We start from the raw sequence: 22689 nt of genomic DNA, 5'->3' as shown, positions 1-22689 counted from the left end.
CCAGAATATTGAAAAACACATCAAAAAAAGTAATATAATTTAAAATAAAAAATAAAAAATAAAAAAATTTTGAAATTTTGTCCGTCCCTGGGATTCGAACACAGTACTCCTCCCTCCAGCTGTGAACTTGCTTGTCTGGTGGCCTTCCTTCCTGTCCTCGGTGATACGTGAAGCCTACCACAGTTTCGTTTCAAAAGCTCTCTCCTCTCATCTTCGCAATACACCTTTAAGGGCCAATTGTGACCCCCTTAATTTGCCTATAAAAAATCTCTTCGGCAGCCTTGTTTGGACCATAGATCCCTACTTAGGGTCCGAGTTTGAAAATTATACCTTGATATTAAAGGGAGCTAGGAGGTCTTGAAATTTGAACCTTTTTCGAGCCATTTTATTTTTTGATTCTTTTTTTTTATTATTTCATTACGCTTTCTTTGCAGGATTTCACACACGGAAAACACCCTATGCGTGCTAGAATATCCGAAATGTTGCCAAAGAAGTCGAAAAAGAACAAACAAGCTGATTTTCCTGGATTTTTCCAGTTTTTTCCCATTTTTCCAACTAAAAAAATTATTTCCTACATGCAGGACCCTCCAGAATATTGAAAAACACATCAAAAAAAGTAATATAATTTAAAATAAAAAATAAAAAATAAAAAAATTTTGAAATTTTGTCCGTCCCTGGGATTCGAACACAGTACTCCTCCCTCCAGCTGTGAACTTGCTTGTCTGGTGGCCTTCCTTCCTGTCCTCGGTGATACGTGAAGCCTACCACAGTTTCGTTTCAAAAGCTCTCTCCTCTCATCTTCGCAATACACCTTTAAGGGCCAATTGTGACCCCCTTAATTTGCCTATAAAAAATCTCTTCGGCAGCCTTGTTTGGACCATAGATCCCTACTTAGGGTCCGAGTTTGAAAATTATACCTTGATATTAAAGGGAGCTAGGAGGTCTTGAAATTTGAACCTTTTTCGAGCCATTTTATTTTTTTATTCTTTTTTTTTTATTATCCCATTACGCTTTCTTTGCAGGATTTCACACACGGAAAACACCCCATGCATGCTAGAATATCCAAAATGTTACGAAAGAAGTTGAAAAAGAGCAAATAAACTGATTTTCCCATTTTCCCTATAAAAAAAAAATTATTTCCTACTAGCTGGACACTCCAGAATTTAGAAAAACACATAAAAAAAAATAATATAATTTAAAATAAACAAAACAAAAAAATCTTGTCCGTCCCTGGGATTCGAACCCAGGACCTCTCCCTCCAACAGCGAACTTGCCTTTCTGGTGGCCTACCTTCCAGTCCACGGTGATACGTGAAGCCTACCACAGTTTCGCTTCAAAAGCTCTTTCTTCTCATCTTCGCAATATACATTTAGGGGCCCACTGTGACCCCCTAATTGGCCTATAAAAATTCTCTTCGGCAGCCTTGTTTGGACCATAGATCCCTACTTAGGGTCTGTGTTTGTAAATTATACCTTTACATTAAAGGGAGCTAGCAGCCTTGCTTGAACCATAGACCCCTACTTAGGGTCCGAGTTTGAAAATTATACCTTGATATTAAAGGGAGCTAGGAGGTCTTAAATCTTGAACCTTTTTCGAGACATTTTATTTTTTCATTCTTTTTTTTTTATTATTCCATTACGCTTTCTTTGCTGGATTTCAAACACAGAAAACATCCCATGCATGCTAGAATATCCAAAATGTCACAAAAGAAGTCGAAAAAGAGCAAATAAACTGATTTTCCTGGATTTTTCAAAATTTTTCCCATTTTCCCAATAAAAAAAATTATTTCCTACATGCTGGACCCTCCAGAATATCGAAAAGCATATAAAAAAAATAATATAATTTAAAATAAACAAAAAAAAAAGAAAAAAGAAAATTTTTTGAAAATTTGTCGGTCCCTGGGATTCGAACCCATGATCCCTCCCTCCAGCAGCGAACTTGCTTGTCTGGTGGCCTACCTTCCAGTCCACGGTGATACGTGAAGCCTACCACAGTTTCGCTTCAAAAGCTCTCTCCTCTCATCTTCGCAATATACATTTAGGGGCCCACTGTGATCCCCCTAATTGGCCTATAAAAATTTTCTTTTTCAGCCATGCTTGGATCATAGACCCCTACATAGGGTCCGAGTTTGAAAATTATACCTTGATATTAAAGGGAGCTAGGGGGTCTCGAAATTTGAACCTCACTTGCGCCATTTTATTTTTTTATTCCTTTTTTTTATTGTTCCATTACGCTTTCTTTGCTGGATTTTACACACAGAACACCCCAGGCATGCTAGAATATCCAAAATGTTGCAAAAAGAGTCGAAAAAGCGGAAATAAACTGATTTTCCAGGATTTTTCCAGTTTCTTCCTATTTCCCATTTAAAAAAATTATTTCCTTCACCCTCCAGAATATCGAAAAACACATTAAAAAAATAATATAACGTAAAATAAACAAAAGATGAAAAAAAAGGAAATTTTTTGAAAGCTCGTCCATCCATGGGATTCGAACCCAGGACCCCACCCTCCAGCAGCAAACTTGCTTGACCGACGGTCTACCCCTCTGCATACCCTCCAACTTATGAGGATTTTGAAAATAATTCTTTCTAGTGGTAGAGAACCAAAGTAGACATTTTTAAAGCAAATGGATCTCTCATAAAACTTTTATCAGAACTTAAGAATCTAGCCATATAGCCTGCACTTTTATAAGTAATAGTGGACAAGTTACGCTAAAATTAATTTTTTTTAAATATTAAGACATTAATTTTGCTACCGTCTGAAAAGAAGATTTCTGAAACTACGGAAATTCCGTAGCAGTTGGAGGGTATGCCTCTGTCCACGGTGATACGTCAAGCCTGCCTCAGTTTCGCTTCAAAAGCCCTCTCAGCCTATAATTACTTTCTACTGTAGGACGCACTAGTAACCGGTAATATAATACCTGGTCCAATATGAATATTACAGGTCAATATTAAGGTGAGATATTGGGACATGTTGTGATAAATATTGACTTCGAATTTCCTCATTTTAGCGCTATTTAATTCTTTCTTATATATATGCATACATAGTAACTTATTGGACCAAATCCCAGGCCCTTTAATAAACTTACAATTTTTTCCTCTGGTGGGGTACACTAATACCCGGTAATATAATATCTGGTCGAACATGAATATTATGCGTCAATATTAAGGAGAGATTTTGTGTCATGTCTTCATAAAGTATATTGACTTCGAATTTCCTCATTTTAACGCTATTTAACACACTATTGTGTATATGCATACATAGTATATTATAGGACCACATTCTAGGCCCCCTAATGAACCTATAATTATTTCCTCAGGTAGGGTATAATAATATCCGTTAATCTAATACCTGGTCCAATATGAATATTATGGGTGAATATTAAGGGGAGATTTCGTGACATGTGTTGATAAAGAATATTGACTACGAATTTCCTCATTTTAACGCTATTTAACGCACTCTTATGTATATGCGTACATAGTAACTTATAGGACCACATTCTAGGCCCCTTAATAAACCCATAATTATTTCCTCTGGTAGGATACGCTAATACCCGGTAGTATATGACCTGGTCCAATATAAATATTATGGGTTGAAATCAAGGAGAGATACACTGGTTATCATAAATTAAGGAAAAATCACAAAAATAGCGATAACTCTTTCAAAAGTAAGCCAAACCGTGCAAAATTTGCATATGTTGTCCACTAAGAGTAGCTGAGTAAAATTGCAATATGCAAATTAGTGGCGCTGCACTCGGCTTACGTCATCTGCCTGGAGCATAAAAGTCCAAGTTTGAGAGAAAGCACACAAATTTTACTGTGATTGCGACATTGAAAATCTGAGATAGCCAATTCGTAATAATGACCTCTAGGCATCATTTGCCTGAAGAACTACGATGGAGAGCCATCGGGAGACTAGAGGCAGGGCAGAGTCAATCAGAAGTGGCCAGATGGCTAAATGTGAGTCCATCTGTGGTTCATAGACTTTGGAGGCAATTTCAAACCACAGATTCGGCATCTAGGAGGTTCAGTCAAGGACGGCCAACTGTTACGACCAGTGCCGATGACCGATATTTGACATTAAGTGCACGCAGGAATAGAACCGCTACTCCGACACATCTTAGATCCTCTCTTGCTGCAGCCACCGGAAGGTTGGTGTCAACGTCAACTGTGCGCAGAAGGCTCCACGAAGGTGGTCTGTATGCGAGACGACCAGCCATTTGCGTGCTGCTCACATCACGCCATAGGAGAGACCGTTTGCAGTGGGCCCGACAACATGTCCACTGGACGTCAGATCAATGGAGGCCTGTTCTCTTTACGGATGAGTCCAGGTTTAGTCTAGAAAGTGACAGTAGACGTTATTTGATATGGAGAGAACCTGGGACCCGTTATCATCCATCAAACATCCGTGAAAGAGATGCATACGGAAGAGGCAGTGTCTGTGTTTGGGGAGGCATATCCTTCGGAGGGCGCACATACCTCCATGTCTTTCCAAGGGGAACCGTGAATGCTCAGGTTTATCGAGACAACATCCTTGATGCTTATGTGCGCCCATATGCCGGGGCAATTGGTGATTGCTTCCTGTTACAGGACGATAATGCAAGACCACACAGAGCTCGCATTGTTGATGATTATCTTCAACAGGAAACAATTACTCGCATGGAGTGGCCAGCTCGATCCCCGGACTTGAATCCTATCGAGCACGTTTGGGATGCTCTAGGGAGGCGTGTATCTGCCATCAATCCGCCCCCTCAGACCCTTGCCACGCTTGCAACTGCTTTACAAGAGCAATGGCTCTCACTTCCTATTGAACTGATAGACCGCATAATTGAAAGCATCACACATCGCTGTTTGTGCTGTATTGCTTCTAGAGGCAATCATATTCCATATTAAAGGTACTTTTTCTATTGCAAACCGATACTTCCAATTTGTTTATTTTATACATGTGCTAATTTCTATACTACTATTAATGTCTGATAATTTCTTTTTATGTTGTTTAATACCTTACTATGTGTTGTATATTGTGGGTAAGTTTCATAAAATTCCATGTGTAATTTCTTGAGTTATCGCGATTTTTGTGAATTTTCCTTAATTTATGATAACCAGTGTATATTAAAAAAAAAATTTAACTGAAAACATTATATTAACTGAATATAATTTTTAAATGTAGTGCCACATTTTGGACCCATAATTAATCTACAACTATATTCTTAACTGTGAGAGTATAGTATGATATAATATGTAACTTGATGTAACCTGACGTAGTTTGAAAATTATAGGTTAAGATAATATATCAGACACTAAATACGTCAATTTTGCATTAAAAAATACAATCAGATAACAAAAAATAGTATTTTAAAAAATATTCGTTTATTTATAATTATTTAGAAATGTATAATAAAGTATTTATTTAAATTTAAAATTGGTAGATGGCGCCATCAGTTTTATATCATATTAAGACACAGAATCGGTATGAAGATCTCTTGGGAAGAGCCTGTGGTGTGGGCCTAAAAAGGGCTCATATGCAGTGTTGCCAGATTAGGGGTTTCCCCCGTAAATTTAGGGGGATATTTTATCTTCAGTGGGTATCTTAGCGGGATTTGTTTTTAGGGGTTTCTTTTAGGGTTACTTGCGAATTTTACTAGTTTCAATTTGGTTTCGTTCTAATATCAAATCTATATTATATAAAACGCTAATACGTATGTATCAATAAAACCGATGATATTTATGAATTTATTAAGCATATTTAAAACTCAGTTTATTAATTAAACTAAAAGGTAAATGTTATTCCTAGTAAGTGGAAGTAGTTGTGCTTTTTTCATATTATACCCAATTGATAGGCTTCGGCGCGCAAGAGCACGTAGTGAGCAATATATGTCTAATCGGGTGAATTCTCACCGAATTATCAAAAAAATTCTCACAAAATTATCTTCATCGAAGCCGATGCTTTACATCCGGCTTTCAGTACTATTTCATATTGTTTTACAACACATGGTTTTAGCCCTCTGTTGGGAAAGACTTCAAAACAAAACTTACAACAGTTACTTTTCTCAACAACTGAAATTTAGAATAGTGTGATTAAGAAAAATATGTGAATTGTTTGCAATTTCAAATTAATATTGAAATGCACAGGTTTAGAATTTTCCACAGTGAAAAGTTTTCGGAACTTTAGTGTTCAAAAAAGTATACAAAAGCTGGACGTTAAGAAAGTATCCAATGAGCGAGCAAAGCGAGCATCGGATTGCGAAGCCATCCGAAACGAACTGCGAAAGCAGCTCCGGGGTTTGGCGAGCGACAGCAAGCAGGGAGCGAAGCCTCCTAGTGTTATATATTTTGCATAAAGCCGCTGAAAACAAATTGTATTTGACGCATATTTATTTTATTTAAAAAAAAGTCACTAAATTGTTTCAGTCAAATCAAGTCGATCCTGTAAAATTATTCGAGGATTTACATGAGTTAATTTTTTTTTCTTTTACAGCAAGTCATTGTACCGCAATAGTTAAGTAAAGTGAGCAATGATCAATGCATAATTTCAATTTTGAGTCGTTTTTAATGCAATGCATCCCTTTTGTTCGGATTTTCGCTACGACTTTAATTCTTTTGCAGTAAATATTGATTCCGAAATTATACGTAATGTTAAAGAATGCATAATTTTTGTTGTTAAATTGTGCAATGAAATTGAGAACAGAATACCAAACAATTTTAAAACATTAGAGTCTATTTTCACCGGATTCAACACGTAAATTTGTTATGGCAGGTATTACAGATATTGTTGCTAAATTTTCATCAATTTGTATGGATGGGTGATCGTGTAAAGCTAAGGGTGGTGGCGCTAGTGGTTAAATTGCTCTCGCAAGTTTTCCGGGTTACTGCTTCCGATATATTTTTACGCCGCAGATTGAAAAAACGCGCCATCATATTATTGCATCATATCTTTTGCAGTATTTCATATATACCAAGTTCTTTCTTTAAGCTTTTAAACTTCAGCATTATCATATTAATATTATAATCATTAGAATATTTTCTAATTAAGCTAACTTAAAAAGATATTTTTAAAGATATTTTTGGCGACATTTTATTCAAATGTAGCCAAATAAGGGATAAAATGCAAAACATGGCAAACTTTAAGAATTATTCACAATGAGATATTAACTTTCCAAAATTTTTTTTGGCCTTAGGACCTCTGAGAATCAATACATTCCTGAAAGCTCTAATGAATGGTACAATTATGTTTAGATTTGAACCTAAATTACAATAACAAAACTGCATAGAATATTAGGCTTGTTCACACATCGCCTCGTAGTCATAACATAAGCGGAGGGATACACCGGAAATTTTCTTAATTTCTTCCGGTTTAAGGACGCTTGTTATTGTTTACATGATAGGCCATCCATCCAATGATGTCGATGAAATATTTGCTGAGTGGAATTTACTCTCAAATGTAGATGATTTGAATTGTGATCCTACTGAATCTTTATGGGTAAAAATCAGTGAAATTAAAAATTCGTGGGGAAATTAAAAATTCAAACATATTTCGACTCTTGTTTTAGCTTTATTAAGTATTCCGTTTTCATATGCAGCTGTGGAGAGATGTTTCTCCACATTAAATATTATTAACGACAAATTGAGAAATAAATGTGTATAACTACAGCTGATGCTATTTTGCGCTTTCGATATGAACTTTCTAATGGTCCCGCAGTGGACTGATCGTTAAGACACGGTTCCCAGCAGATCACCGAAGTCAAGCATCACTGGGTGCAGTCAGTGTGCGGGTGGGTGACAACTTGGATCAGTCTGCGTAGGGACCGAGGGTGTGCGGTATTGGTCCTTGTTAAACTGTGCTACCGTAAATTGCTCGACTTCGCGCGCAGGTCTTCGGGCTACCGAAGCGGGGATGTCATCCCCCCCCCGCAGAGGATCGAAATTGTGATGGCATGTCTTCGGATCATCCTCCGGGATGTTTCCCAGACCGTCGCCAATAGCCCATTGTGCAGCTCTAGTGCGACGTAAATTAACAGCAACAACTCCCATGTTAGAAATGTTTAACAGAAAATATTGACGAAAATATGTTGATTGAAATGTAAAAAAGATTAATTTGGTTAATAAATATATATTATAGTCCCGCAGTGGACTGATCGTTAAGACACGATTCCCAGCAGATCACCGAAGTCAAGCATCACTGGCTACGGTCAGTGTGCGGGTGGGTGACCACTTGGATCAATCTGCGTAGGGACCGAGGGTGTGCGGTATTGGTCCTTGTTAAACTGTGCTACCATAAAGTGCTCGACTTCGCGCGCAGGTCGTCGGGCTACCGAAGCGAGGGTGCCATCCCCTCCGCAGAGGATCAAAATTGTGATGGCATGTCTTCGGATCATTCTCCGGGATGTTTCCCAGACCGTCGCCAATAGCCCATTGTGCAGCTCTAGTGCGACATAAATTTTGGGTTTTTTCCTAAATTGGGTATAATATAGCCTACGTCACAGGTTGTGTTGTTCCTACTAAATTTAACCCATGAACGGCATTTTCTGCGAGCCTAACTTCAAGCCACAAATAAACAAACGAAGTGTTCGATCGTTTAAATAGCTGCTCTCCAGATTTTATTGCATTATAAGGAAAAGTTATTGAAACTAAATACAACTAAATAAACAACAACAACTAAAACAAATAACAACAACTACTAATAACAATAACTAAATAAACAACAACTAAATTCCATTCGTTTAGCATTGCGTCATATGTTGCTCCTACTAAATCGAAGTAGTTGTGTTTTTTCCATATTATACCCAATTGTTAAAGGATTTTACAACGCCATCTGGGGGTGAACGGTTATCGTCATCTGGCAACACTAACTATTTATTTCTTGTTGTTCATATACTGTAATAATTTATTTTTTGATACATTTTGCATCTTCAGAGTGTTTCATCTTATGCAGAAAAAAGAAAATGTCTCTGGCAGAAAATGTAAACACAGATTTTCTTCCAATTATTTATGATGTAATTCGTAGGTAATATTTTCGAAAAGCAAATTTATAATTTCTTTTATAACTATGTCTTAAATCATTCCTTTCTATTTAGTAAATTTGTTGAACTGTTGTTTAGTAATTAAATCCGTGTTAACTGATCTTTCGAATGTTGTTAAAATTATTTCGTATTAGAAACTGCTTAAAACCATTATATGGTGCTTAGCGTTTTTAAAAAGTGTTTATTTATGCTTTTCGTTTTTTAAAAGACCTGTAAGGTGCTTTTTTATTGGGCGTTTTTAAAAAATGCTTAACTTTTCCTTTTTGAAAATGAGATTTTCACATTGTTCTTTCCTAGGGTTTCACAATTCATGCAAGCCCAATGCATTTCTACGTGCCGTCGGTCAGTAGCTTATGAAAGCACCGAACATTTTACGTGAAATAAATTGTTTGTTACGTGAAATTAATTGTAAACAGTTGTTGAGGGTATATTGAGCTGGGTTCCTTGAGATTTTTACACTCTCATGTGCAACTCTGCTGCATTTTGCAAGCTATTCTCAATTTCAGGCTTCATTTTCCACCCTCTGGAAACGAACCGAAAAATCTCTATCTTTTTTGGTGGCTAATATTCAAATATAAAAGTAGTAATATTTCTTTTAATTTACGAAAGCATATTTAAAATAAATTAAATTTTACTTTATTTTGTTAAATTTGAGCTAAATAATCATAACATTTTGAAAAAATTTGAAATTTATTAATGCTGGGGCAAAATGAGTGATCCGGCACTGCTAATATTGTTTTTAAAAAAAAAGAGTTCTTTGTCAGAAGCTAGTTATTTTATCATGATCATGTAAAGTCTTCGAAAATTATTTTGCATTTTGTTAATATATAGTTCTTAAAAATATTTTTAGTGCTTGAAAGGTGCTTATTTTTTGTTGAAAGATTTGACAACGCACCCTGCATTAACTGCCTAAGCACATTAAATTTTGGAAGATTTTTGAATGGTGATCTGTGGCAGAATAACCGCGAAATTTTGGCAATTTCCTATGAAGAACTAAAAAGAAAAGAAAAAACATCACAAAGGGAGATTAAAAGGGAACGTTGTCTTGATGTGCAATGTTTTGAATGCAATAGAAAGTTTTCTTACTCTTTACACTGCTTGATAGTATTTTTTTTTTTTTTAAATATAAGACTGCACTCCTTCCAACTACAAGTGCTAAGGCATCAAATAGATTTTAAACTTAGAATTCATTCTATGAATATATATCTATAAAACATTTAGCTACAAATCATAGTTTAAATTGGTCCCTTCTGTGATGTTTTTTTGTTTTGAAATCTTTTGCAAGCCCCCCCCCCTTCTTGCTTGATAACTGCCCGGAAGTTATCAAGATTTAATGGTTATTCTGCAGCAGATCTGGCTACAGGTATCTTCTCTGCACTGTTAGTATATGTGAATGTTTTTATAATAATATGTAGGTATAGGCTGAATAATAGTTCAAGCTAGATAATAAACATTTGGTTTGATGAATTGATTGTCTTGCTCTAGTTAAAATTTTGTGATAATAAAGCTTATTTTACCCTGCAATACCAGATACTCCTTTTCATGAGGATATTTCCGTATCGCGATCTGTGGTGCCATCTACAATCGCCAAAGTGCCGAATAAATTTTAAACTTGCAAATTTTTAAAAAAATAACATGTAGATGTTTGCCCCGAGGGTGGCTACGAGTTGTATCTTTCGAGTTGGTCCCTTTCTGAGATGTTTTTTTTTTTAGTTTCTCGCGCACCACTGCCCGGAAGTTTACAAGACTTGGTGATTATTCCTCCACCCCACCCCCACCCTTTTCATTAAACATAATATTGAATTGAGGAAAAAGAAACTGTTAAATGCTTTTATAGCATTTAACATAATTATGACATTATACTGGGCAGCGGCCCACGATAAAGGGACCAACTTGAAAGGTATAACACATAGCTACCCTTGGACAAACATCTACAGGTTTGTTTGTTTTTTTAAAAATTTGCCAGTTTAAAATCTCTTTGGCACCTTGAGGATTGTAGTTGGCATGATAGATCACAAAACGGAAATATCCCCAATATGTTTTGCGATTTTTCTTACTGCGTGTGAAAAATTTTTATCCTTGTTAGCTTTAGCAAATTTTTTGCATGCAGTGAGATTGACTTGCTTTTTTATGTTCTAACATCACTTTGCTAAAATTGGTTTCTAGTTTTTTTAGTTCTTAATATTTATGTTATTTTTCTGCACTCACATTACGATGAAATGTTATAATGTTCAGATAGTATAGTAAACAGCTGGAACATTTCTATTTTTTCTTAAGTTAAGAAAATATAAATATTTTATATTATTATTCTTTTGCATTAAAATTTGCCTTTATTCGAAGAGAGCAAATTTCATTTTTTTGTTTGTAGTTTGTCCTTTTTTTTTATATGGCATTGTATAGTTGTGCTATTTTGTATAACTCCATTACTGTGACTTTTGCATTGTATTGTATTAAGTCCTGTTTGCTATCCCATACATATAATGCTATTTTAATGTGAATTAGAGCATCCAAACTAAACTGTTTATTTCAATATAGAAAAAGAAATTCTGCTTTATTTATTCAGGGTGCATAGAGTTTTTAAAGGGTGCTTATTTTTTATTTGCCTCTTTTGAAAGCCCTTGAAGGTGCTTTTTTTTTTTTAGTCGTGGTTTGGAAAATATGCTTAATTTTCTATCTTTTAAAAAGTTTTTTTTTTCTTTGCCGTATTGATTGTCGTTCTAAATTACAAAAAAAAATTCTTGATTTTTTACAATTTTCTCTGCAATATTTATCGGAAACTAGTTATTTTATCATGATTTTGTAAAGTTTTGCAAAAATCTTTGAATTTTATTTATTTTAGGTTTATAAATTGAGATTTTTAAACGATGGCGAAAAATAATTTTACTGCTGCACAAATGCTAATTATGATTTTTTTTTTTTTTTTTTTTGAAAAATGATTAAAAATATTATTGAGCTCTTAAAAAATGCTTATTTTTTGTTGAAAGAATTAGCTATGCACCCTGTAACAGTTATATGAATATATGTTATTTAGTGAAAATGTCTGCCCATAAAAAGCCAAGCGTATGTTTGGAGCAGGAATTAAAAATTTTGAAGTAGATAGAAAATTATGTTTTTGTCAAAATCTAGTACTTATGAGCTTTTTGAGTAAATATTTGCTATTGTTTTGTGCCCTATGAAAGGGGCACAAAACTCACTCAAAATTAAAATCACTAGGAAGGGCTAAAATTAGATTTCTAGAACATCTCAAAGTCTTCTTTTAAATAAAACTACCGTGGAAATTTCCATCGGCAAATAGTTACTTAAATAAAGGAAACTTATCAGTCTTAAATTTAAACAAATGGTATTTTATCCATAACTAAGCCATTTTAGCATTAGCATTTACAATTAAACCTACATTAAAAATCATGAAATATGCATTAGTAATTGCTTTAAAAAAAATTTAAAAAAATCAACGACAGATTTACGCGAATCGAACTTCTCAAGTGCGTGTTTCATTTCGAGATTAGGTCATTGTAATAAATAATATCATGTAAAAAATATTAGATTTAAAAATTATGGAAATCAATAGCAATAGCTGCCAAAAATTCAATAGAATTATTACCTTCAAAAGTAAATATTCAAATAAGTGATTCAAATTTTCCATATTGTTTGATATGTATCGGGAAATGTGCATGAATATCAATAGCTGCCGAAAATACAATCGAAACACTACATCAATATACGATGCTACGGCGTAAATTAACTGAACGCGTCAAAGGAGTGATTATCTGAATACGTGATTCCTCTTCAGTATAATTTTCTTGGGCTTTCTGCAACATACCTCTCTTATACTAGCAGTAAATGGGACTCTTCAATAAAGGGTTACTAAATGCATGTTTTTATTTCGACATTCAGTTGTTGTAATAAATAATGTATTAAAAATAACAGATTTTAAAACTATGTGGAAATCAATAGTAATAACTGCATTAAAAAAATTAGGATGAAATTTTCTGCAGAAAAGAAAACCAAATTTTTTACCTCATTAATCTTTATTTTTCATTGTTCTCAAATAAGAATCGAAAAGGCTTTTTTTTTTTTTTACTTGGATGCACGAGAAAAGCATCTTTTGAACACAATTCTGAAGAAAAGATAAGATCTTTCGAAAATTTCTGCAGAAAAAAAAACTTTTTACTTTCCAAAAGAAAAATTTTTCTGTTCTGCAACAATGACGCCACAATTCTGCTACAGGGTTTACGATAAAATTGAGTGAAAATTTTTCAAAATCTTAGAAAATTTACCAAATTTCCCATTTTAAAGAACTTTTTAATATTTTGGTTTTCATGATTAGATGTTAATTAGGGTGGTTATTTATATAATTAATCAAGTCATTGCAAATTAATTATTTATCAATTAATCTGGTTGTTCTAAACTTTCTTGATCTGTATCAAATTGTAACATAGACTGATGATTTATAAATTAATGCTCATAATTTTTCTCTTCTAAGTTATATCATAGCTCTCAAAATATATTTTTTTTCAGCATCGAAAAGGAAATGTTTGAAAATGCTCAGAAACCTCAAGAATCTGTTGAAAGTAGCTTGAAAATTCCTGAATTTAGAACGAAGCTCCAACAATGCCGCGAGCAAATTCAAAAGCTCCCTGGGGTTGATTATACTAAAGAAGAACAAATAAGGAGGTTGGATGCTCTCCGAGAACAACTAGTGCAAAAAAGGGAACTGTTACTTAAGTATAAAAATATGTGCCATTTTGATAGTCCAAAAATATAAAATTTACCTTTATAAATTGTCTTTCTCTTTATTTATATATATATATATATAAATATTGTGATATTCTCTTCTGCGCAAATCGCTAACCTTTTTTTTAACATGTTAATCCTAAGAATCAAAGGTTGTTTCAATATTGCTAATTTCTATCTGAAAAGTGTGAGACAGTTTTGTTTCTATGACAAGAACTTTGAAAGTTTCAGAAATAAAGCAGAATACAGAAATTTAGTTGTGCAGCCAGTTCCAGATTTGAGTCAAAGCAAGATACAAGTAACTTCTGGATTGCCTTTTGCAACAAAAGCGGATGATGGTTTTTTTTACCATCTTCTGCAAAGGGAAAATGTCATGAAATTGTCACCATTGCAAGTAAAAGAAATTTTGAGTGTGCTTGCAAATAGCAAATTTGATGCAATAAAATATGCTTCTGTTCTCAAGTTCTTGGATGAAAAATGTGCATTAAGTGCTGAAAGATGGCCTTTGGATCTTTCTTTTTATATCCTTGATGCTTGGCTGATTATTTTGGGACAAAAAGCCTTCAGAAAACATTATTATTCTGCTATTACTAGCCAATGGAGTAGAAAAATTAAAAAATGTTCTAAGTCTAATTTGATATTGGTGCTTTATTTTATTGGAATGAGTAAGTCTGTACAACCTTTTTTAATGGATTCAGTTTTAGATCGCATGGAAAATATTTTATCAGAGTTGAGTGAAGAAGAAATAGCCCTAGCTTGTCTAAGTTTCTTTAAATGCAGCAAAAGAGTAAACTCAGTTCCTTTTTTGCAGCGATCTTGCCAAGCTGCAATGCACCTCCTTCAAAAGAACGACCAATTCAACGCGATCAGTGTCCTCAAGTGTTTACGTCTTTCACAGTATTACGATGAGCAATTGTACGAGAGTGTCGAAAGTTACGTTATAAAAAATTGCTCCACTTTTAACATGGTAGTGTGTAGCAATTTTCTCGCCTTGTTCGCAACACAAAACATTTACTGTGGAGAACTTTTTAATGTTTTGGAAGTGCAGGCCATTGCAGCATTAAATGAAGAAGTAGGTACTGAAAATTTAAAGACCCATCCATCCCTGAGGAGCCGCGTAAAGGACTTAGCTCGCTTTCTGTGGGCTCTGACCACAGTTGGACATCCTGTAATGGAAGATACTTTGACGTGCCTCACACGCCATATTGAAAAACGCCTAAAACTGGGTGAATATGAATCACAGCTTCCAGTCTTAGTGGATACTTTGCAATCTTTTGTGCTTGCCAATCACTACCCAGTGGATATTTTTTCATCAGGTTTAAATCATTCAACATTTAAAAGGATTTATAATGGTGATAAAGCAAAACCAAAATATCAGTTATATTTTGTTGGAAGGAGTGTCACGATAGAATGCCCAGAAATTTCTACTCTTACCTCAAATGCGACCCATCCTATCCCGAAGCAACTGGAAAAAGAAATCAAAGAGAGGAGAGGATTCGAAGAAATTCTAGCTTTTTTAAATCGTAGATTTCCTGCCAGCCTTATAAGAAGCTGTTATATTATGCCCCACATTATGATAGCAGGAATATTTTTTTCCTCAAAAGCTCACACGCCAAGTGCTAGTGTTAGTCATAATCCAATGCTCAATAGTGTAATATCCAAGCAAGTGCAAGACATTATCAAAAAATATGAGGAATGTATTTGTTTTGAAATATTAGATTCCTCGGTCTGTGCAGGTAAAAATGATCAGGTTATAGGGCTAATGCAGACAAAGATCCGTCAACTTAAAAAACTCAATTTCAAAGTGGTTGCCCTTTCATTAGATGAAATCAATAAAATTATACAGGCAAATATCCCCGATGATTGCGACATTAACAAATTGTTTCAGGAAAATTTTGTTTAAATACTATTCATGTTCATGGTTATTGTTTGAATACGTTTTCATTTTTGGTATAAGTAAAGTTTTATTTATGCTTCTTAAGCCCCTTTTTTTAGTGCTTTTAAAAATGTAATTTTATTTAGACATACAAGGTTAACAATTGTGCGTAGTTAATCTATTAACATAATGATAATACATTCTACAGTTCTTATTTGCCCCTATATCTTTAATTAATGTTTGTTTTGTCAAAAACTTGGTATACTTTTGCCCTCATTTATTAATGAAAATACGGAAGAAGATCTATGTAGCGCAATTCTCTGTAATCCACATTAATTTAACAACATTATAAGCAAACCTGAATTGATAAATTTGTTTGTTTTTAGTTCTTATGCTCTTGATCATGTAGTGTTAATGATAAATACTAAAATATGTATTCTTATGTTTTAAACTATTTGTTATTGAAAATTATTTTGAAGTATTAATTTTTATCCATTCCAGATATAAATATATATAGTATACTCCTGATTTCTAGAAAACCTTGTTATGTCAAAAAAATATTTTTCCGCTTGGCATTACATATCCATCTAATATTAATTTGAATTACTATGATGAAGAGTTTTTTCTCAAAACCTCGTTATGTCAAATATTTTTTGAAATAGAAAAGGACTTTTTTTCCAATTCTTTTCTAACCATTCTTTTCTAGACCAATTCTTTTCTTTTTGACAATTCAATATTTGTGTTATAAAGATATGTGTGTAATAGATGTGGTAAAATATATGAATTTAAATAATGAATAAACACAGTGGTATATATTTTAAGTCGGAAGATTTTCTTTCATAATACTGTATTTAATATTTATATTTTGATCATAGTAGTTATTTTAAAATTAAGAGAGGGAAAATATGAAAACAAAGTTGTGTAATTTGTTGTAATCTTTAAATGTATTTTATTAAATTTGTCTAAGGTACATGATTGTTCTATTAATACCTTTATTTGAAAAAAAGTGTTAATAAAAGTATTTTAGATATGAATTCTGTTGAAAAATAAATCCTTTTTTCACTCTTTAATTATAAAACAAGTTAAAAATCACAAGGAAATGAAAAATTTATCCTTAATTAAAAAAAAAAAAAATTTGTAAAGTTTTTTTTTTCTAATTATTTTTGATATAAGTATTAAAAAAAATTTATGGATTTATCGTATACCTAACTAGTTTATGGTAAAAGTCCATTTTTTATTTCTTTAAAAGATGAGTCGAAAAAAATTTTAGGACAGAGTTTATATTTACAAGAAATTTTTCTTATCAATTACTTCGACCCATTATTATTTATCTTTTCAATAAATTATTTATTCTAACCATAGATAAGAATGAAAGAAAATTAAATCTTCTTTAAAATTTTAGACCAATAAAATGTAGCAACATCAGAAAATGACATAGAATAAATCATCTTACCTGTGTTTTTAAGAAGAAAAAAAGTGTTACAATTTATTTTTAAATTAGGGAATTTTTAATGAATAATTATTACCCTTTTCAAAAAATATTACAAAAGTAAAAATATGCAGTGAAACAAGTCATGTTACTGCTTCATTCCTCCATGTAAAAAAATATATATACATTTTTGAAGGAAATGTCTAATGAAAATAATTACGTGCAAGCTTTTGTCTCTCAGAACTCTTGAAAGAGCACAGTTTTTTTTCCCCTCAGTGGACATTTTCTAATATTTTATTATGTTTTAAGGTACCATCTATACAACATGTTAAAATGAATGACATGGTTACATTATGTGAGAAGTCTTCGATTTGGCCCTTTTGCTTTGTTTAATGCATACTTATATGAGTTTATTGAAAAGGTTGAAATCATGGAAGCTTTGTTTTGATCTCCTATTCTCGTTAATGGTGGATAATAAGTTATTTTTGCTGATCATTTATCTTTGAGTTAAATATCAGAGAAAAATAAATTCATGAATGAGTGATAATTTGTTTTATAAGGGTTATTTGCCTAATGTTAACATATTTATAACTTCTCATACTTATTCAAAGCAAAAGTATGAGGTGACCCATTAATAAAAGTTAAAAAAATATCATGCAGTGTACTCAGATAATCAGTGATAAAAACAGTAACATAGTTTGTATTTGTTTTGATAAAAAATTAAAATCGGTTACGCATCCTGATTTTTGTGTGAGCTCAAAACATTCCATTTTCTAGGAATACAAACTTGGTTTCTAATTAATGGATTTGAAGAATTGTAACATTATGATTTTTTTTACCAGCATCTTTTTATTTTAATGATAGTAAAAATTGCAAAAATTTGATTTTGAAAACATAAGGTTCACCCTTTAATTATATACATAGTCCAGGCTTATAAGTTTGACTGTGATTCATTATCCATCTCCCTTTGTTATTCAAGAGTTCTTTTTCTTGCCAACATTAACAATAATAACTACTAATGTGGGGAATGGATTGTACTTGCAGATAAGTATAATGTAATGATCAGCTGAGTGGGAAAAACATAAATTTTGTTTTAGAATCTCTATTTTCTTTCAATGGATACCTTTTTCTATTAAAGTGTAAAAGCAGTTGCTCGGCATAAATTTGCCCATACTTCACTACACCTATTTTTTTTTTTTTTTTTTTTTTCTTTGAAGGTTAAGAAATTGCTGGTTGTTATTAGTAGTGGATTTCAATATTAACTTGCACATGTGCACTGTTTAATTTTAGAGCAGTGTGCATATGCAAAATCATGGTGAGGAGCGTTTTTAAAAAATGCTTAAAGGTGCTTTTTTCGAATTTCTGTTTTTTAGAAGCCCTTAAAGGTGCTTTTCTCATTGGTTTTTTTTTAAAAAGGGCTTAATTTTCCCTTTTTCTAAATGAGATTTTTTTTTTTCTTCTTTTCTATATCGATTTTCGTCACATATTATGCAAAAGAGTGGTTTTCTCATTGTTCTATTCAACGTTTTTACAATTTATTCAACCACAATCCATTTCCGCTTACCGTCGCTCCATATGATATGAAAGCGGCAATCATTTTACATGTTTGATGAAATACTCGCGAGTCTGTATGTAGGTCTACTGAGCTGGGTTCGATGAGATTCTTGTACTCTCATGTGCAACTCTGCTGCATTTTGCAAGATATTCTCAATTTTGTACTTAATTTTTCACCCTTGAAATCGAACTGAAAAATCTTATCTTTTTATGGTGGTTCTAATATAATCAAGAAAAGTCCTTTGTCAGAAACTAGTTATTTTATCATGATCATGTAAAATCTTAGAATATTATTTTGCCTTTTGTTAATGAATATAGTGCTTAAAATATTTTTTGAATGCTTGAAATGTATGTAAAGGTGCTTGTTTTTTCTTGAAAGGTTTTGCTAAGCACCCTGAAAATCTTTACCTGGGTTTAACTGGAGTTGCATATTCGTGCACTTATTGCTGAGGCTTGGGACCCCTTTCAAGAGCACTTATCCAGAGAAAGAGGGGGTTTTGCTGTTAAGCGTAAATGCATGAAATTACTGAAATCGAAGCACGTTTTGCAATAATGTACATAAGTTTTATTCACATAATTTGTTTACTTAATTTTTTTCTTGTTTTGTTACATTTCTAAGCAAATTTTTTCAGCATTTAATGACTTTTGAGATTATCAACTTTGATTTTTACTCATTGTTTAAAAATACTATGAAATGTGCAGATTTGACGAGTTAAATTTGTAACTTAAAGAAAAGAAAATAAGATACTTTTATGTCCAATTATTTAATTATTCTTATAATTTGAGATCAGAGTTGTACCCCATGATCATTTTTAAAGAGCAGTCATAAATCATGTAATTCGGAGACATTCCTTTCCTCTCATGTTTTTGTATCAAAAAAACATGTGCATGTGAGTCATGTTTTTTATTGAGTAACTGCTCAAATCCTATGAAGATGCAATGCCAACTTGTGCCTAAAATTATGGTTTTTAAAACAGTCCAGTACATGGTCGCAAATACTTTACGGCCAGGCGTGAATGAGAAGTCGTATGTCAGCCGAGAAATGAAGGCGTTTCGTGTTGGCAGTGGGCGTGAAAGGATTAAGTTCAATTCCAGATATAAATGTCCCTAGAAATTCACTGCACGGTTTTTTTTTTGTTGAGGTTAATGAACTGCCCAGATGTTGTTTTCCTACTATCTACATTGCCCTGATAAATTAAGAATGTTTGTAGGGATGCACAGTACGCCATGATAGAAGACTGTAATTTTAATTAAAAGCATCTCATTTTCAATAGAGCCCAGGAATGTTTTTAAAAGTAAATTTGTTGTATGTGAAAAGATTTAATATGATTGTGGAGTAAAATTTTAATTTTTGTGCATCTGTGAAACCGATAATTTCAACATTGGTACAGGGGTCGCATTTCCCCTAAAATTCATAAAATTCCTAAAAGTATGTGCAAACCCTAAAATTCATAAAAATCTGATAAAATTTTGTTGGTGTTCCAAAAAAATTAGAGTCATAGGCTAAATATAAATAAAAAAGCAATCTAAAATATAAGAATTTAACTACATTAATTAAAACTGTTTTAATTTTGCCGCATGGGAATTCTGATCCTGAGAGAGGTTTTTCGATAAATAAAGCAATGCTTAATGTGAGTCACCATGAGAATACTATTATGTCTCTTAGACTTATCAAAGATACCATTTGAAATTATGGCGGAGTGTTGAAGATCACCACAACACTATTGAGAGCAGTAAAAGAATCTCACAAATCATATCAAGAATATGTTAGAAAAATGATCATGATTAATTTGTTTTTCTCTAACTTCTAATATAAATTGCTGATTTGAAATCTAATATTATCACACAATAGTTTTTCTTAATAAAGTAAGGTAAAGGGTAATAATACAGTTTTGATTAAGAAGGTAAAAATTAAATAAAAATCCAAGTTGGTATTAATTTATTTTTTCTCTTGATTTATTCTCACTTTTGCCTGTTCCTGAATTATGCACTTAATTTCTGATAGGTAATATGTAAAGTTGAAATTTCATTTTTACACTTTAGAGCAGGGGTGGGGAAACTACGGCCCGCGGGCCAACTGTGGCCCGCCGGAAGATTTTATACAGCCCGCGGACAGAATTTTAACTAGCCGATCAGTGGCGAATATATCTACTTTGTTTAAAACTATTTTTGTTGATTTCTTTTTTTACAAAGTACTGATGACCTTTTCACTTTCTCTATTTTTGTTCTACAAAACATAAATTAATCAAAATAGTTAGCACAAACAGCTTTAACTGGTAAAATGTTGAAAGCAAAAGTTCTTTATAGAATAGCTGTAGATTAGCTCCAACTAGTATTTGTCTTTCTCGAGGAGCAGACATATGGAATCTAATATAGGTGAATTGTACTTCACATGAGGCTGACTACGCGTTTTAAGTTCCAACGAACGGATTTTTCTGCCGGCTCTAGTTCTAACATATTTTACTGCGTATGGAAAGATTGCACACATACAACGTCATTGTAAATAATGGTGAAATTATTAAATGTATAAAATGGCTACTGCCTTTTTGAGTTATTTGTAAACATTTTTTATCCCAAAATGGCAACTAAAAAACGCAAAGTTGATGTAGAGTGACATGCACTCAGTGATGAATTGACTTTATTTTATTTCAGAAGTTTTTACTCGGCCCACCAAACTTTTTTTTCTAGATTTTTGGCCCACGACCCAAAAAGTTTGCCCATCCCTGCTTTAGAGATTTCATTCTTGACTTAATAAATTTCAGAGCTTTATTTTATGGCTTGCAATTATTTATGATATGTGTGGATGAATTGTAATAATCTTCTGTTATGTAATAAACTACCATGTGATCTGTTTTTATCCTAACAAAATCATATATTACCCCTAAAATTTACCTAAAATTTTTTGGAAAAAGTTCCTAAAATTACCCTAAAATTTTAAAAAGCTTTGCTGCTACCCCTGTTGGTATAATTGTGAGGTATTTTGAAGAATAGAAATAAGGTACACATTTTACAAGCGAGTAACTTCAGTGTGTTTATTATTATATCTTTTTTTTATATACATGTTTAACATTAAAGACATAGTTTTTATTTATGTGTTGCAATTTTTTTCCCAAACTTGCAGCAGAGATATAACAAAACATGTTTAGCATTGTAGAATAATAACTTTCAGTGTGTCTATCGGTATATTTTTATGAAATTTGCAACAGGCTATTAATAAAACTGTTACTGGAAATTTACATCTGATATATATCTGCTGTGTTTTCTTAATGAAATGCATGTTTTTTGTTGTTTAAAATTGATCGTAATACAAGTGAGACGCACAACAAAACAATTACCTGGGGGATAACATTTGACATCGATCTGCAGTTATTTTTGAAATGCATGTATTTTGTTAAAGAATGATAGTAAAACAAGTAATGTATGAGTGAACGCAGCAATAAAAATGTACTATAAGTGGTTTGCAAGGAAAAAAAATATTTTGTTTCTTTTTCGGCTATTTCTGTGCAATTTTTTTTTTCATTCAATGAAATTCAATGTTAAAAGTCATCTGTACAATACAGGGAAAATCTTGAACTGACAGGGAAATATGTGGAAAAAGTCAGGGAATTTGAAAATGTCTTCTCACTGGACACCCTGTAATAATGATAAATAAATAATAATAATTAAAAATTATTTTTTGCATTTTATTTATCTTTAAATAATAGTTAACTTACAATTTTATAATAGTGTTTAATTTTACAATTGTTAGGTTGCTTCAGTTTTAAGAGAGTTGCATGAATCTTAACCTAGTTATATTGATTAGTGAAAAAAAATTTACTTCATTTACTCACTCACCCATTGCTGAGTTATTAAAATCAGAAGTTAGCTCAAAATATACATTTAAAGGTTTTAGGTAAAATACAATCTGGTAAAAATATCACATTGATATTATTTTTCATAATTTTAGATTTTGTATGTTAACTATTTAAAAGTGATTTCCATTTTTGTGTCAAAAGTGCATTGGGAGTTAAGTGTTGAAGTAGTTAATCTATAATTCAATTAAGTCAAATGAAATGTAATATGTTAAATTTTAAACAAA

The 22689-nt window shown here is 32.5% G+C and overlaps 2 protein-coding genes across 2 annotated transcripts; both read left to right on the top strand.

Moving 5' to 3' along the window:
- The first annotated feature begins 8827 nt into the window (after nt 1–8827).
- On the top strand, nt 8828–16662 carry MED9 (mediator complex subunit 9). Its single transcript, XM_087149758.1, has 2 exons — nt 8828–9002; nt 13537–16662. Exons 1-2 carry the CDS (start codon nt 8941–8943, stop codon nt 13781–13783), a joined length of 309 nt encoding a protein of 102 aa, XP_087005884.1. The 5' UTR covers nt 8828–8940; the 3' UTR covers nt 13784–16662.
- LOC107439588 (non-canonical pre-mRNAs endonuclease FASTKD5, mitochondrial) lies at nt 13883–16662 on the top strand. The gene has a single exon (XM_016052231.4). The coding sequence runs from the start codon at nt 13883–13885 to the stop codon at nt 15653–15655; it is 1773 nt and encodes a 590-aa protein (XP_015907717.3). The 3' UTR covers nt 15656–16662.
- Nucleotides 16663–22689: the final 6027 nt, after the last annotated feature.

This window comes from Parasteatoda tepidariorum, chromosome 1 (genome assembly GCF_982258835.1).
Source record: "Parasteatoda tepidariorum strain Cologne lab strain chromosome 1, Ptep-v5.0, whole genome shotgun sequence".
NCBI lineage: Eukaryota > Metazoa > Arthropoda > Arachnida > Araneae > Theridiidae > Parasteatoda > Parasteatoda tepidariorum.
This window is presented reverse-complemented; position numbering and strand designations above follow the sequence as displayed.